The sequence below is a fragment of the Rana temporaria genome, chromosome 2 (genome assembly GCF_905171775.1).
Source record: "Rana temporaria chromosome 2, aRanTem1.1, whole genome shotgun sequence".
NCBI classification, from domain to species: Eukaryota; Metazoa; Chordata; class Amphibia; order Anura; family Ranidae; genus Rana; species Rana temporaria.
In genome coordinates, this window is record NC_053490.1 from 183,006,851 (window position 1) to 183,024,828 (window position 17,978).

General features: G+C 43.8%; 1 protein-coding gene across 3 annotated transcripts in view; it reads right to left on the reverse strand.

The window, feature by feature from the left end:
- UGGT2 (UDP-glucose glycoprotein glucosyltransferase 2) overlaps nucleotides 1-17,978 on the reverse strand; it is a 446,216-nt gene that overhangs the window by 263,187 nt on the left and 165,051 nt on the right. For all 3 annotated transcript variants that reach the window (XM_040336106.1, XM_040336105.1, XM_040336104.1), the window contains exons 14-16: nucleotides 6,104-6,189; nucleotides 4,725-4,860; nucleotides 1-132 (exon numbers count right to left, since the gene is read on the reverse strand). In XM_040336106.1, coding sequence (XP_040192040.1) covers nucleotides 1-132; nucleotides 4,725-4,860; nucleotides 6,104-6,189 — 354 coding nt within the window. The remainder of the gene's footprint in view (nucleotides 133-4,724; nucleotides 4,861-6,103; nucleotides 6,190-17,978) is intronic.

Genomic DNA, 17,978 nt, shown 5'->3' on the forward strand with positions numbered 1-17,978 from the left:
CTTTAACTTGCGATTATATTCAGAGTTTGAGCCAAGGACACTCTCCACTTCAACATGAGGAAACTCGTATTTCAGGACAGACTTCACAATTTCATCAGTAAGTACTTCTCCCCCATTAAGTTTATTGTACATCTGCAAAAAATAAATAAATCACATAACCTTTAAAATAAAACTGCTACCATATTGAACAAATATGTAACATGTAGTTCCTTTAAGCTTGTGCCACAAAATAATTTCACAGAGTTCAGTTTCTAAGTGAACAAATTATGCAGTAAAAAGGATTACATATAAATTGAAATAAGATGGTAAAGTCAGGTCAGTTTGTGCCATTTGTGCAGACATTCTGTACCATGTTATGTCATTGTGACAGTCTCTGCTCAAATGTCAGCTATGACAAGAACTGTTGAGGACAGGGTTCATTTCATGTTAGCAGTCTGCATGAAACACACAAGCTTGACTTAATTAGAGCAGGCAATATACATATCACTCAGTTAAAAAAAAATATATGGAATCACTGTTAATTTGTGGCCCAGACTTGCCCACCTGATGCTAAGATTATGTTGTATTTAAAATAGTGCTAGTATGTAATTGTTTGCCTGTCATAGAACATCAAGCATCGATAACCTCCAAAACTCTGAATTTTATGATCAATTATTATTTTTTAATTTCACCATAAACTAAAATGTTCGTACTTCCTAAAAATGGTCCACTTAACTACCCATTCAGGCATACCAGGAAACATGCTTGGACCATGATTTTTTATATGCATCACAGAATAGAGTTTGCACAACATAATTTCCAGCCCTTCTTTTATGTTTATTTGTTTTCTTTACTATAAGTGCACATTATTTTATATTTTACCATAGTGCCACCTGTCCAGAGTTTGTCTGTATTAGGAACCTACTAGTGCCAGTGAAGGCAAAAGTGTATCTTTCAGTCATGTCACAGCTCTCAATTCAATAGAGGGGCTCCCTTACTATTTATTAAAAGCAAACAATTTGACATTTTGCATCCCTGTAAATACCTTATTATAGAACATAGTACAGGACACAGGCAGAGCAGTCACACACCATGGGTTACAGCTGTGTACTTTCAGGTGATGTGGTACAGGCAAAATTGTAGGATACATGCCCCCAGGCTCCTCCCCTATAACTCTACTCTATCAGCCCTAAGTTTTAAAGCAAGCGATGCAAAGTAAAACAAGCAATGGAATGAAGGGTGGCCTGTGTCCTGAACCGTACTCCAAGATACAGAAATTTTAAAGAAAGTGAAAAATTTCTCTAATACTAATTGTACAGTACAAGACACAGGCAGACTATTCATACATCATAGGATGTCCCCAGGCAATGAATAAGAATGATGGGCAACAATCAGGCAAACAACTGTGCCAACACGCCCAAACAACTCAGTCAGAAGGCCTAACTTCAGAGTGCCACCGTGAGAACCAAAAAGCTGCATCTGCAGAGGACTGACGATCCATCTGGTAAAACCTTGAAAAAAGAATGAACAGAGAACAGGTGGTTGCCTGATACAGCTAGGCTACAAAGGTTGTGCCATAAAGATTTTGATTCAGTATTGGAAGAAGCTGGAAAATACTTTTCTTCTACAGACAGCCATCATATTGGAACGGGAGGTTTACATTACATGCTTGCCGACATTGAAAATCCCATTTCATCCGCCTGCAAAAGTCATGCAATTGTGCAGCTTGATTCTTTTCCATCTCACAGTGTTCCTTTGGGTATCAAAATCCAGATGAATTGTGACATAGATGCAAATAATTTTGCTTTAGTCAAACAACACAAACTAGTATTATGGCGCAAAAAGGAATGAATACACCATCCGCATAAAAAAATATATAATAAAAGATTACCAATGGTGAATGAAAAACAAAAATTAGTAACAGACCATTGGTATATAAGTATACTCTGGAATAAGATAAAAGTCCACCTGTGTAACATATAGAGTTCAATGGATCTTGCAGGATGGGTAAATATTACACTCTAGTATGCAGCTCCACCTGAGACAGGAACAGATCTTTAGAAACACAAAAAGGAACACAAGGGGGTGCCAACAGTGCAGTATCAAGGCGTATTTTAATAGTATTAAAAATTCCAAATGCAAACTCACAGGAACAAAAACAAGCTGATCTGCAGCCATGTATAGTTTGCTGGAAGGCAATTCACTCAAAGGAACCACATTCAGCAGTCTGAGCGCTATATACAGTTATTATAGGCGGATTGCCGTCCAGCACATTATACATGGCTACAGATAAGCTTGTTTTTACCTTTGTTCCCATTTGTGGCTTTTTAATACTATTAAAATACTCCTTCATACTGCAAATTAGTTGTCGCCCCCTTGTGTTCCTTTTTGCATTAGTCAAACAGGCCGCTTATTGCATGCCTGAAATATAATTAGAATTGGATGCAGAGATCAGTATTCGAGCCACATCCTGCTCTGGTGCAAGGAATGCATCTTCACTCTAAGTTTAATTGTTTGGAAGAGCAAATGCTTACCTGTGTCCTTGCATTGGCTCTCTTTGACCAGGTCTCCACTATAGCTACAAGTGAGGGTATTCCCCAGTGGGGTATCCACCAAAAAGGGAGAGGAATAAAGGGCAAGACATCTTCCTAGAGGGGGTTAGCTCTTGCAGGGAGGAGCCGCAAGAGCTGCCGTAGGACCCAAGAAGAGGACGTTCGGGGTCACTCTGTGCAAAACTAACTGCACAGTGGAGGCAAGCATGACATGTTTTTAAAAAATAAATAAAAAACGAACCCATAGTATCCTTTTAAAGACTATCCCCACAGCATGGGGTCCGAGTACAGCTCCCAAGGTTGCGCCGATCCAGATACACTTCTATATTGGCATTAGAAGACAATAAGGGTTTGGATGAAGAAAGATGAGGTGTCCAGGGGGAGTGTACACTAAAGCTTTTCCAGTGTCTAATCACCTGAAGGTTCATTTCCCTTAATCCATGGTATATGAATACTGTACAATTAAGCTAAAACGTTCCTTTGTTTCGTGGAAGGGTTAAAAACACTCAAGTGTTTGTTGCTGTGTCTGTCTTTGCTGGAGAGATTCAGCCCATTTGTTCCAGTAACCATTGCCACCTGCAGAGAAGGTGATGGGAAATCTTGGAATGGAGAAACTGGTTTGGAGACAACAGTCTAGAGAGATTTCCTCCGATTTACTGTTACTCCAGGACAGAAAAGAAGCACAAGACTGCAAAAAAAAAAAAAAAAAAAAAAAAACACACCCACACAAGTAACCCTTTTGTTCCTCAAACTTAAAATAAAAAAAAAATAAACGTTTGGCTTCCAATATTGTTTAAGTACGGCAATGGAAAATATTCCCTATATTTGCCACAACCCCATAGTCTTCATTTAATAGCCTGAATGTTTTCCTTTTGAGCCTTTGTGCTGCCAAAAACAAATGCATATTCCTAGGTTTCCTGTAGAATTGGGAACTACGCAGATTACAAAAAAGTAACTTTACTATAAAGAGGGAATCCATTCCCTTTCCATAAAAAGAATAAACTACTGTATTTAACCACTCAACTACCGGCCACTGTCAATTGACGATGGCACAGTAGCTCAATTGTTCTGACAGGACGTCATATAACGTCCTCGTCTTTTAAAGCCGCTGCGGGGCGTGCGCACGCCGCCGCGTTACTGGGAACACGATGCGCGTGCCCGGCAGCCGCGATGGCCGCTGGGCACCCGCGATTGCCCAGTAACTGAGCAGGACCATGGATCTAAACACAGAGATCCACGTCCTGTCAGGGAGAGGAGACCGGTGCTGTGTCCCTTGTACATAGGGACACAGATCGGTCACCCCCCCCAGTCAATCCCCTACAGTTAGAATCACTCACTAGGCTACACATTTAACCCTTTCCTCGCCCCCTAGTGTTAGCCCCTTCCCTGCCAGTCACATTTATACAGTAATCAGTGCATAGTTATAGCACTGTTCATTGTATAAATATGAATGGTCCCAAAAATGTGTCAAAAGTGACCGCTATAATGTCGCAGATCGCCGCCATTCCTAGAAAAAAAAAATTATAATTATGTCCCCTATTTTGTAGGTGCTATAACTTTTGCGCAAACCAGTCACTATACGCTTATTGCGTTTTTTTTTTACCAAAAATATGTAGAAGAATACGTATCGGCCTAAACTGAGAATTTAAAAAAAAAAGAAGAAGATCAAATACCACCAAAAGAAATCTCTATTTGTGGGAAAAAAAAAGGACGTAAATTTTGTTTGGGAGCCACGTCGCACGACCGCGCAATTGTCAGTTAAAGCGCCGCAGTGCTGGAAGCTGAAATTTCGCCTGGGCAGGAAGGGGGTATATGTGCACAGTAAGCAAGTGGTTAATAAAGCCGAGGACAGTTTGGTCATGCTATATGGCCAATTTAGCTCCTGTATTTTTTTCATAAGGGGTTTCTCCAATTTAGTATAACCTGGATGAAGTATTAATGGCAGTACTATAAATTCATATTGCGATACATATGCATTTGAATGTAATCAAATTACAGGGGTCATGTTTACATCAGCAAAAGTCGCATAGGAAACTTGGTCACAGATTTAAACAGCAAATGGATATGCCACCCCAATTTGATATGCTGTACACCTGGCAGTTGTGCATTAATGCTGTGTATATGAGTAAAAGCAGGAAAATTACAACTATATTCTGAAAATATTTTTTTATGATCAATGTCATCGATACATACACTTATCAAGGAAGCAAAAGCATGTGTTGAGTCCGATTCATCAGTTATGTAGTTAAAAGCACGCCACAAAGCAGCTCCCACATCTTCATTGGTTTCATGGTTTTCATCAGAATTAACAACAAACACAAATCCAATCCTGAAAAATTAAAACAGAAAGGTATTTATACATGTTGCACTGTGCAGAGAGCAGTCTGTGTATGATTCTAGGATGACATTTGTTATCTACCTGAAGGTAATTAAATATTTGAAATGAAAAATAAATAAATGCTTTATGCAGTAAAAAGAATAGGAGGCTGTGTGTAATGTGAAGCCAAGTTCTGACAGAGACTGATACAAACAGGTCTTTCCTACGGTGTGCATTTTGGAATTTTCACATTGAAATACAGTAGGTATAATGAGCTTTGGTTAAATCAGCAGCTGTTACCGTTTGTAAAAATAAAAGTCAGTGCTGTGATAAAAAAAGAAAAAGCTGTGTGCAAAATTGGTCTATATACATACACCCAACAGAGGGAAAAAAAAAAAAAAAAAACGTCAGTGCTATATAACAATATATAGTCAAGTTCCTCTATCCCAAACTCACTCATCCATGTCTTTATGGACCTTACTTTGTACACAGTCATGTCGGAACAGGAAGGGGCCATCCCCAAACTGAAATTGTTCAAAATGTCTTGGCATGCTGGCGTTTTAAGAGTTCCCTTCACTGGAACTAAGGGGCCAACCCAACCCCTGAAGAACAACCCCACACCATAATCCCCCTCCACCAAATGATATGGAGGGGTGGCCCAATACTTTTGGCAATATAATATGGATGAGAGAGTTTGGGGTGAAGGAACTTGACTGGCCTGCACAGAGTCCTGACCTCAACTCGACAGAACACCACCAATAGAAAGCTCTATCTGTCTCAAAAAAAAAAAAAAATTTAGGTACAGTGATGCACACTTGACACTTGTAAGAGTAATTGTGATTCAAATTGTGACAGAGCTGAAAGCTGAAAATTGGCCTAGGCAAGAAGGGGGTGAAACTGCCCAGCATTGAAGTGGTTAATTCTTCCAAAGACTTTAACTCTTACTCCTTCCTGTACTGAGAGCATATAAACACCAGGTTTAAAATGCCAGTGTGAATGAGGTCTTACTATTCCTATAAAAGATCACTTCACAATACTGTGTGAACCACGATATTATAAGGAGTTACATTTTTATTTTTCATTTTTATTTTTATAGTAAAGGTTTTCTAAAAAGGTATACAGCCTATATACCATATAATTGTTAATTTGTTTTTTCAAATGCAGGTTTTTACTTTAGCCCTTTTGCAGGGCAATTACACTACCAGTTAATTTGTACAATGAAAAGTGATTCATTTTGCCAGTTACCATACAATACCTGAGAGGAACGTTGTGGCGGTAGAATAATTCAGCAAGCTTCACATAATCAGCGGCATAATCTTGAGCGGGATCAACCAAAATTACCTATGAAAAATGCACAGTTTAATGGATACCCATGAAAAGCAATTCCCTCTACAGATAAACTAAGGAATTATACTTGTTTATTGTAAAACAACAATTCATTTACATATCTAGAGGGTCAGATCTACTATTTAATTATGGTATACAAAATGTAAAATAAAAAAAAAATGCGTGCAAAGATTACAACGGTGTTCTGTGCCTGTACTTCAGTCAGAGGAAAAGCAATACCTTTACTGCTTGATTAATAAATCTGTGCCACAGGGCAAGGGTAATACATATAGATAGAAGATGGACAGTAGCTGAAACCCCCAAAAATTCTATTAAATTTGATTTAGCCCTGGTTCACACTAAGACCCGCATATGAAGCGCACAGGAACCGCACCACACCCCATTCTTGTGGAATTCACATATGATTCAATGAGGTGGCATCTGAGCCCATTCATTCTGAGTGGCCTCAATTTGCACCGCATCGCACCAGAGAAGTGCAGGCACCTTTTTTTTCACCATGACCATATCGTATGGTCTTTTGTACCATGCGATCCAGTGCAGGCAAACCACACTGCATTTGCAATGTACTTGGGGTGTCATTAACTCTGTATTGACACCCACAGCGAATCACAAACACAGTGCGATTGCAAAGCAGTGCAACGAATGCACAGGGGTCACTGCATTTCCTGCACCGCATATGTGTAAACTTAGGATTAAACAGAAAGCACACAGCTTGTCTTATGCCTGCAATGAATCGACAAAAATATTTGCTACCAAATGTCAACCAAAATAGTTTAACAGGTTTGTTACAACAAAATTACGTAAAGAATCAAAATCACAAATGAGGTGAAAGATACCATTATATTACAGACAACACAAATTGCTTCATACTCGAAGTTAGGGACCCTGTAGTGTTTATTCCAGTCCCCCACTTTTGGCATATCAGCAAGACAGAAGACATCAGAAAAGAAAGCATACAATCTGCATCACATAACAAGCTATTTCATCATTCATCTCCATTATTCAACCATCTATACCAGGGGTGGGCAATTATTTTTTCGATGGGGCCACATGAGAAACTAAAAATATTTTGGAGGGCCGGGCCAAAAGGCTAAACTCAATACTGCATAAAATCATTTTTATTTCTTTATAAAAAGCAGTAAATATCATTGTTGGAAAACTCGTACGAGTACTTGTTATAGACATGGCACAGGAGGGGGACAGAGGCTGGGGACATGGCACAGGAGGGGGACAGAGGCTGGGGACATGACACAGGAGGGGGACAGAGGCTGGGGACATGACACAGGAGGGGGACAGAGGCTGGGGACATGGCACAGGAGGGGGACAGAGGCTGGGGACATGGCACAGGAGGGGGACAGAGGCTGGGGACATGACACAGGAGGGGGACAGAGGCTGGGGACATGACACAGGAGGGGGACAGAGGCTGGGGACATGACACAAAAGGGGAACAGAGGCTGGGGACATGACACAGGAGGGGGACAGAGGCTGGGGACATGGCACAGGAGGGGGACAGAGGCTGGGGACATGACACAGGAGGGGGACAGAGGCTGGGGACATGGCACAGGAGGGGGACAGAGGCTGGGGACATGACACAGGAGGGGGACAGAGGCTGGGGACATGACACAAGAGGGGAACAGAGGCTGGGGACATGACACAGGAGGGGGACAGAGGCTGGGGACATGGCACAGGAGGGGGACAGAGGCTGGGGACATGAAACAGGAGGGGGACAGAGGCTGGGGACATGGCACAGGAGGGGGGCAGAGGCTGGGGACATGACACAGGAGTGGGACAGAGGCTGGGGACATGACACAGGAGGGGGACAGAGGCTGGGGACATGACACAGGAGGGGGACAGAGGCTGGGGACATGACACAGGAGGGGGACAGAGGCTGGGGACATGACACAGGAGGGGGACAGAGGCTGGGGACATGACACAGGAGGGGGACAGAGGCTGGGGACATGACACAGGAGGGGGACAGAGGCTGGGGACATGACACAGGAGGGGGACAGAGGCTGGGGACATGACACAGGAGGGGGACAGACGCTGGGGACATGACACAGGAGGGGGACAGACGCTGGGGACATGACACAGGAGGGGGACAGACGCTGGGGACATGACACAGGAGGGGGACAGAGGCTGGGGACATGACACAGGAGGGGGACAGAGGCTGGGGACAGGCAGCCACTGTTTAATCAATAACAATTGATTAAACAGTGGCTGCATGTGATGGCACAGTGGCTGCGTGTGATGGCACAGTGGTTGCGTTTGATGGGCACAGTGGCGACAATTGATGGCACAGTGGCTGCGTGTGATGGGCACAGTGGCAACAATTGATGGCACAGTGACTGCGTGTGTTGGCACAGTGGCTGCCTGTGTTGGCACAGTGGCTGCATGTGATGGCACAGTGGCTGCGTTTGATGGGCACAGTGGCTGCGTGTGATTGGCACAGTGGCTGCGTTTGATGGGCACAGTGGCTGCGTGTTATTGGCACAGTGGCTGCGTGTGATGGGCACAGTGGCTGCATGTGATGGCACAGTGGCTGCATGTGATGGGCACAGTGGCTGCGTGTGATTGGCACAGTGGCTGTGTGTGATTGGCACAGTGGCTGCGTGTGATTGGCACAGTGGCTGCATGTGATTGGCACAGTGGCTGCATGTGATTGGCACAGTGGCTGTGTTTGGGAACAGTGGCAACAATTGATTGCACAGTGGCTGCGTGTGATTGGCACAGTGGCTGTGTTTGATGGGAACAGTGGCTGCGTGTGATTGGCACAGTGGCTGCGTGTGATTGGCACAGTGGCTGCGTGTGATTGGCACAGTGGCTGCGTGTGATTGGCACAGTGGCTGCATGTGATTGGCACAGTGGCTGTGTTTGGGAACAGTGGCAACAATTGATTGCACAGTGGCTGCGTGTGATTGGCACAGTGGCTGCGTGTGATTGGCACAGTGGCTGCGTGTGATTGGGAACAGTGGCTGCGTGTGATTGGCACAGTGGCTGCGTGTGATTGGCACAGTGGCTGCGTTTGATGGGCACAGTGGCTGCGTTTGATGGGCACAGTGGCTGCGTGTGATTGGACAGTGGCTGCGTGTGATGGGCAGAGTGGCTGCGTTTGATTGGCACAGTGGCTGCGTTTGATTGGCACAGTGGCTGCGTGTGATTGGCACAGTGGCTGCGTGTGATTGGCACAGTGGCTGCGTGTGATTGGCACAGTGGCTGCGTGTGATTGGCACAGTGGCTGCGTGTGATTGGCACAGTGGCTGTGTTTGGGAACAGTGGCAACAATTGATTGCACAGTGGCTGCGTGTGATTGGCACAGTGGCTGCGTTTGATGGGAACAGTGGCTGCGTGTGATTGGCACAGTGGCTGCGTGTGATTGGCACAGTGGCTGCGTGTGATGGGCACAGTGGCTGCGTGTGATGGGCACAGTGGCTGCGTGTGATTGGACAGTGGCTGCGTGTGATGGGCAGAGTGGCTGCGTGTGATTGGCACAGTGGCTGCGTGTGATTGGCACAGTGGCTGCGTGTGATTGGCACAGTGGCTGTGTTTGGGAACAGTGGCTGTGTGTGATTGGCACAGTGGCGACAATTTATGGTGGCACAGTGGCTGCGTGTGTTGGCACAAGTGGCTGCATGTGTTGGCACAAGTGGCTGCATGTGTTGGCACAAGTGGCTGCGTGTGTTGGCACAAGTGGCTGCATGTGTTGGCACAAGTGGCTGCGTGTGTTGGCACAAGTGGCTGCGTGTGACCCCTCCCGGCCCTGCCTACTGTTATCACCGCGGCGGGGAACATTAGACAGCGTTCGTTTGAACAGCTGTTTTCCCCGCTGCGCATAGACACTCCCCCTTGGATGGATCTGTCCAATCGCGAGCAAGGGGGAGTGTCTATGTGACTCCCCCTTGCTCGCGATTGGACAGATCCGTCCAAGGGGGAGTGTCTATGCCATAGACACTCCCCCTTGGACGGATCTGTCCAAACGCGAGCAAGGGGGAGTCACATAGACACTCCCCCTTGCTCGCGATTGGACAGATCCGTCCAAGGGGGAGTGTCTATGCGCGGCGGGGAAAACAGCTGTTCAAACGAACGCTGTCTAATGTTCCCCGCCGCGGTGATTAACGTGGCAGCGGCGGCGGTTTCGGCGGCGGGGGTGGGCCGGATTAAAAGTCCGCCGGGCCGTATACGGCCCACGGGCCGTAGTTTGCCCAGGTCTGATCTATACTGTCTTGCCCTCTAATTTACTCTCAGTGTGGCAAATATTTGTATGTCACAATGAGAGGTAGAGTATGTACTAAAAGAACATCTGCCTCAGCTCAGATGTTACCGTACACTCATGGATGACATCCTGGTCATCTGGAAAGAAGACCAGGAATCCTTGGAATCTTTTAAAAAGAAGATGTACAACGATGGGAAGAACATAAAATTATATTGGAAACATAATAAAGCGGACCTTCAGTAATTATTTTTCATCTCTCCATCTATTAAATCGTCCACCCTTGTTGTTTTAACTTGAGTTTTTTTTTCTGCCAGTAAATACCTCAAACAGCCCACTTCCTGTTTGTCTGGTATAAAGCCTTGGCGTATGACCTCATTCACAGCTCGCTCACTCGTGAGAGTTTGAGAGGAAGGGAGGGGGGTGTATCATTATAGGGCCAATGAGAGCTGGAGGTGTGCCTCTGTGTGTCTATGTAAATCCAGGAAGTGAACAGGCAGCAGCTTCAGCTGCCCACAGGTGAAATGGATGCAGCCAGACTTGGTGGAGGGAGATTTCTGAAGCATATTTAGCAAGTACAGAATCATAGTATATATAAAATAATATAATGAAGTGGTTGGAGGGATCTCTCAGAATGGCAAAGATTTTTTTATTACAAATGATGTGAGCAGACTTCAGTTCCTCTTTAAATCCATCACATTTTTGGATTTGGTCAGGAACATTTCTTTGATGCCAAGACATTCTTCAAACCTTCTAACAATGGATACATTCCGCAGGATAGTTGTCATCTTAATTTGTGGTTATTAAACATTCCACAGGGACAGTTTACAAGACTGAGAAGAAACTACACAAAATAGGATGTTTATTTGGAACAGGCACATCGTTTGGAGTAGTAGGTACACCCCAAAAAATATATGAGGATTTATTTATAGAGAAATTAAGAAAGTAAAAATCATGGAGAGAGCAAACCTTTGAGGATTTTTTCATGAAATAATGTTTTTAGTGGGTGTGAGGACCTTTTAAATATATGATTGTTTTTATGTTGGTACAAACTGTATTATATCAGTAGTTTTTTTTCATTTGCACCAGAATACATATAGTAAGTTTTAGTAGTGAGATCCGTTAAGTTAAAAATAAGTTGGTTAGAGCGATGCCGACGCTGCATTGATAATGTTCCAACTGTCAGGGAAGTTTGTGGTTTATCAGTTGCTATGGTGATGCTTTGTGCACTGGTGCGTAGTTCATGTTGGAACAGGAAGGGACCCATCCCCAAACTGTTCCCACAAAGTTGGGAGTATGAAATTGTCCAAAATGTCTTGGTATGCCAACGCCTCAAGAGTTCCCTTCACTGGAACTAAGGGGCCAAACCCCTGAACAACCCCCCCACAACGTACCCCCCCCCCCTCCACCAAATGATTTGGACCCAGTGCACAAAGCAAGGCCCATAAAAGATACGGATGAGCAAATTTGGGGTGGAGGAACTTGACTGGCCTGCACAACGGAATAGAACACCTTTGGGATGGATTAGAGCAGAGACTGTAAGCCAGGCCTTCTCATCCAAATCAGTTCCTAAACCTCACAAATGTGTTTCTGGAAGAATGTTTTAAACATTTCCATAGACAGACATACTCCTAAACCTTGTGGACAGCCTTCCCAGAAGACTTGAAGCTGTTATAGCTGCAAAGGGTGGTCCAACTCAATATTAAACACTACGGACTAAAACTGGGATGCCATTAACCACTTGCCGCCCACCATATAGCAAAATGACGTTGACAAAGAGGTTCTGTTATCCTGACTGGACGTCATAGACGGGGGCCAGCATTGCGGCAAACGGTGGTGAGGTGTGTCAGTCTGACACACCGCAACTCTGATCTAGGTAAAGAGTCTTCGACGGAGACTCTTTACCACATAATCAGCTGTGTCCAATCACGGCTGATCACGATGTAACCAGGAAGAGCCGTTGATCGGCTTTTCCTCACTCGCTTCTGACAAACGCAAGTAGAGGAGAGCCGATTGCCTGCTCTCCTGACAAGGGGGGTCTGTGCTGATAGTTTATCAGTGCAGCCCCCGCTCGGATGCCTGCCCAGGACCACCAGGGTGCCGCCCAGGACCACCAGGATGGCCACCACACTGGACCCCCAGGTATGCCCCTCCTAGACCACCAGGGAATGCCAATCTGTGCCCAGGCAGCTGGAAATCAGTTCCCACGCACAATGCGTACCACTGCCAGTGCCACCATGGATGCCTATCATTGCCATCTACCAGTGCCGCATATCAGTGCCTATCAGTGCCACCTATCAGTGCCATCCATATGTACCCATCAGTGCAGCCTTTCAGTGCCCGTGTCGCCTATCAGTGCCACCCATGAGTGCCCATCAGTGCCGCCTATCGATGCCCATCAATACTGCATATCAGTGCCACTTATCAGTGCCCGGTGTCACCTTATCAGTGCCCATCAGTGAAGGAGAAAACGTACTTATTTACAAAATGTTATAACAGAAACGAAAACCTTTTTTTTCTAAATTTTTGGTATTTTTTTATTTGTTTAGCAAAAAATAAAAACTGCAGAGGTGATCAAATACCACCAAAAGAAAGCTCTATATGTGGGAACAAAATTATAAAATTTTTGTTTGCGTACAGTCTAGCATGACCGCGCAGTTGTCATTTAAACAGCAACATAGCTGAAAATTGGCTTGGGCAGGAAGGGGGGTAAGTGCCTGGTATTGAAGTGGTTAAAGTTCATGTGCGTGTAAAGGCAGGCGTCCTAATACTTTTGGTAATATAGTGTATATCTTGGCTCTTGCTATTTGAAGCACGTGTATCTTTCAATATGTGTAAGTGCAATTGTCTTTATATGCTTCAAAATACACCAGTGAGCTCTATGAACTGTTTTATTTTTTTTATCAGTTTACATAGAAATTGACCTGTGTGGATTGCAGCTATAGGTGGCATTTCGGAGTAGATCCTTGAAAACCTTTACCAAGCAGAGCTCAAGTGGACTTTTTCACATTGTATATATATATATATATACACACACAATACACACACACACACACACACACACACACACATATATACACACACACACAGGTGTGCTCATACACAGGGCCGGTGCTACCACTAGGCAAACTAAGCAGCCGTCCAGGGCACCCTGCTGCCTAGGGAGCCCGGCCACTGGTGTTCCTACTCTCTTCTCTCTGCAGCAAGCAACGAAGTCTCAGCATCAGCAGGCAGCAGCCACTCCGTTTGCACATAGTGTCAGAGGCACAGCGGCGGTGTAGGACCGTGTGTCTCGACTCCCGAATGAATGGGAGTAAACAAACATTCATTTATGGTAGGCTGCATTTGATGGGCGCTGGTGAGGCTGCATTTGATAGGCGCTGGTGAGGCTGCATTTGGGCACGTCATTAAAAAGGTGGGGTATACATGGGCAGGGGAAAAGAGGGTGACGTTAGGGGTGGAGCCAGGGGGCGGCAAAATTAGGTTTTGCCTAGGGTGTCAAAACTCCTTGCACCAGCCCTGCTCATACGTTTACATACCCTGGCAGAATTTATGTTTTCATGGCCATATTTCAGAGAATATGAATGATAATACAAAAACATTTTTCACTCATGGTTAGTGTTTGGCTGAAGCCATTTATTATCAATCATTTGCGTTTACTCTTTTTAAATCGTAATCACAACAGAAACTACCCAAATGACCCTGATCAAAAGTTTACACACCCTGGTGATTTTGGCCTGATAACATGCACACAAGTTTACACAAAGGGGTTGGAATGGCTATTAAAAAGGTAACCATCCTCACCCGTGATCTGTTTGCTTGTAGTTGGTGTGTGTGTGTGTGTGTGTGTGTGTGTGTGTGTGTGTGTGTAAAAGGTCAATTCGTTTGTGGACTCCTGACAGACCCTTGCATCTTTCATCCAGTGCTGCACTGACATTTTTGTATTCTGGGTCATGGGGAAAGCAAAAGAATTAAATAACGGATAAAGGAATAATTGCGCTAAACCCAGATGTGCACTTGTGTTTAAACTAATGTCCAAGTGAATGTGCTAAACCACTGTATTTATATTTGATAAATAAATTCAATGGAGTCAGGGGGCCATAATAGCCTCTCTGCTAGGAATAATGTATATGAACCAAGTGATCAGTAACATAAATAATTGTAAACCATAACCACAATGATTGTTGAAAGAAAATAACAAAAACATATAGTGATATAAAGTCCATAAAGTCCAAAAATAAATTTTAGAAGATAAGTGGTAAGTCCATATAGCAAATGAAGACACCCGTGAAGATTCCAGGAATGTTGTAATTAAGCACCAAACGTGAATCCTCCACCAATCATGCAGCTGCTTACCAGAAATCTGGGTCCTGCCGGACCACTATCAACATATCTCTCAACCAAAGATTTTTAAGGCAGTAGTGAGTCCTCCACTTGCACTAGAACCAATCCGTACTCAACGATGGATATAGAAGACAACAAGACAGAGCTCCACATGGCATAAAATCCGGGTGATTTATTAAAAACAGTAGTAAAACTATGTACATACAACTCACAATTCAGTTGAAAAAAAAACAGCAATTGGCCTGTAACGCCGGCCGGACGTATCAGGAACAAAGAGCCACTCGTTGGAGTAATGAAGGGGATGGCGTCCACACGTCACTCACTCCACCCGACGCGTTTCGTGACAAGATCACTTCGTCTCGGGGTACGAGTGGCGTGGGACGCCACCCCTTTATATAGAGACACAATAATAATCAGACAATCAATTAATTTCACTGACCAAGCCTCGCTCCGGGATCCGCACGTGCACCGGAAGTGTATCAATCTCCATCCGGGTCGCTAAGTTCCCCGGAAGTCAATACTCATAGGTTGCTCAGTGTCTCCGCCTGAAAGGGCGGACACTTACGGTGTATGTGGTATCCACCGCAGCGGGGCGTGGTAGGAACACCCAAGGGGCGGGACCATGATGTCACTGCTCAGGGTTTTATTTAATAAAAACAATGTAGTTCCACACACTGAGTGACAGAATGTCAAATGCTACACGAGATCGCAATATATGCTACTGAGCAGTATCGAAAACTTCACCCAGCAGAGAGACCACATATAAAAAATACATATAGAAATTAGAAAGATTAAAAATAGATATTAGCTGTCAAACTAAATCATGACGCCGTGGACCAAACCCTGAGTCGTTCACGCATGCGCCCAACCAATCACCTCCGAGTGATTGCGTTCCACATAGAGCGGCTCATGACTTAGTACGGCGAAATACCCCTTATCCCTCTAGGCCAATAACAAAAAGGCCCAACGGCATTAGGTGTAAGGCTGCTGGAGATTAAACCTGACAGCGCTGAATACAAAGGCTCAGTGCGTCTGTGCAAGTCCTTGAGTTAAAAACACAACCTATGTCTAAATGACATGACATAGAGTGACTTTACATCGATCATATTTAAGATTTATATGTATATGAATATAAATTATTAATGAATTAATTAGTGAAAATTAGATCATTTCTATTGTGTAAGTGACCACACTAAATAAATAATTCTAAAAAATAAGGAAAAAATTATGGAAAAAATTATGAAAAAAATTAATTAATTAATAAAGATTTTATAAATAGATCATCTCTAATATGTGAATAACCACATTGACCAAAGTGTTTGTGAATAAATAATTATGAATAAATTAATAGTGAAAATTAAATCATTTCTATTATGTGGGAGACCACACTAAACGAAGTCCCATATATTGGTACACAATTAGTAATTGTATCTCGGTGAATGCACACATAGTCCCCAATATGGGGGTGTTCGGGTAGTGAAACCAAAACTTTAGAAAAAATTAAATAAAAGTGAAATTATGTGAATAAATTATTTTATAATCAATGTAAAAATACAGTTCTTAGGCAAACTTGCCCTAACACTTTAAGGCTAATCTCCAACAGCCATCTAAACTAGTTAGTTCTTTCATCTAAACAGACAATGTAATTGTCTTCAAATGAAAAATTATGAACTATAAATTAAGCATTATTTATGAACGCGTTAATATCGGTATCCACGTTGAGGCCATAAGGGAGATATGTCCTCAATCTATGGATCCATGCCATTTCAGTTTTGGAAATTTCCCAAATTAGAGAACTCCCCCTCCAGTTCGGCTTATATTTGTCAATGCCCACAAACAAAGTTCCTTCAGGGTTTCTATGGTGAACCAAATCATAATGTCTTGAAACCGAATGGTTTGGAAAGCCACTTCTTATCTTGGCTATATGTTCGTTCAATCTGATTTTAAGTTCTCTTTTAGTCCTCCCCACGTACTGTAACCCACATGGGCATTGAAGTAAATAAATCACCCCTTTACTGGAGCAGGTGATAAATGGTTTTACTTCATGGGTTCGTCCAGTACTGGTGGGGGAAAAATGAGAGATCTTACGATCTTGACATTTATTTAGAAGGCACACTTGGCAATTCTTACACCTGTGGTAACCCGTAAGGTTTTGCCAAAAAACTTGTGTTTCATTAGGAGGGTCCTGTACACTTGGGGCCACACTGGCTCCCAAGGATGAGGCTCCTCGGAATACCACGGATGGTCTTACTGGCAACACAGGTGCAAGTACAAGATCGCTTTGCAATATATGCCAGTGCTTCCTAATTAAATGTTTGATATTTTGATGTTGTACTGAAAAGGTAGTTATGAATGGCAGAGAGAAAGTATTTCTCTCTTGTTTATTTTGAACCTTTAACAAGGATTCCCTGTTCATATCACGGGCAGATTGTACCGCCTGATCCAATGTCAAAGGATCATAACCCTTCTCAAGGAACTTGTTTGATAAAACAGCAGCCTGAATATCAAAAACTTCAACATCTGTAGAGTTGCGTCTGATCCTGGTATATTGTCCTTGAGGGACTGCCTTCAACCATGGACCATAGTGGCAACTGTCCAGAGGAATGAACGAGTTCCTATCAGTCGGTTTAAAAAATGTACTGGTAACAAACTTATCACCCACTATGCCAATATTCAAATCCAAAAAATTTACCAAAGTCTGACTTGCAGAAAAAGTAAATCTAATGCCTCTAGTGTTGTTGTTGAGGGAACTCATGAACAGATCTAAGTCATCTCTATCTCCATCCCATAGGAGGAGGACGTCGTCGATATACCTAACCCAGAGTATTACCTCAGGTTTTCGGCAATCATCGACGACGTCCTCCTCCCACTTGGCCATGAAGAGATTTGCCAGCCTGGGGGCATATTTGGCCCCCATGGCCACTCCCCTATCCTGGCGAAAAAAACAATTATCGAACCAAAAATAGTTATGACTCGCTGCAAATTGAAGCAGGGTCATGATGAACTCGATCTGTTCTGAGGCTAGAGTTGAGTCTCTGGTCAGATAAAATCTCACAGCCTCAAGGCCAAGATCGTAAAGGGATGTCACATCGGCTGTGACCATCCACACACCTTCCCTAGGGGATAGTCCCGACAGCAGATTAATCACCTGCTTCGTATCTCCAATGAAGGACGGTATATTGCGCACCAGAGGCTGCAAATAAAAATCAATGTACTTGCCCACCCGGGACGT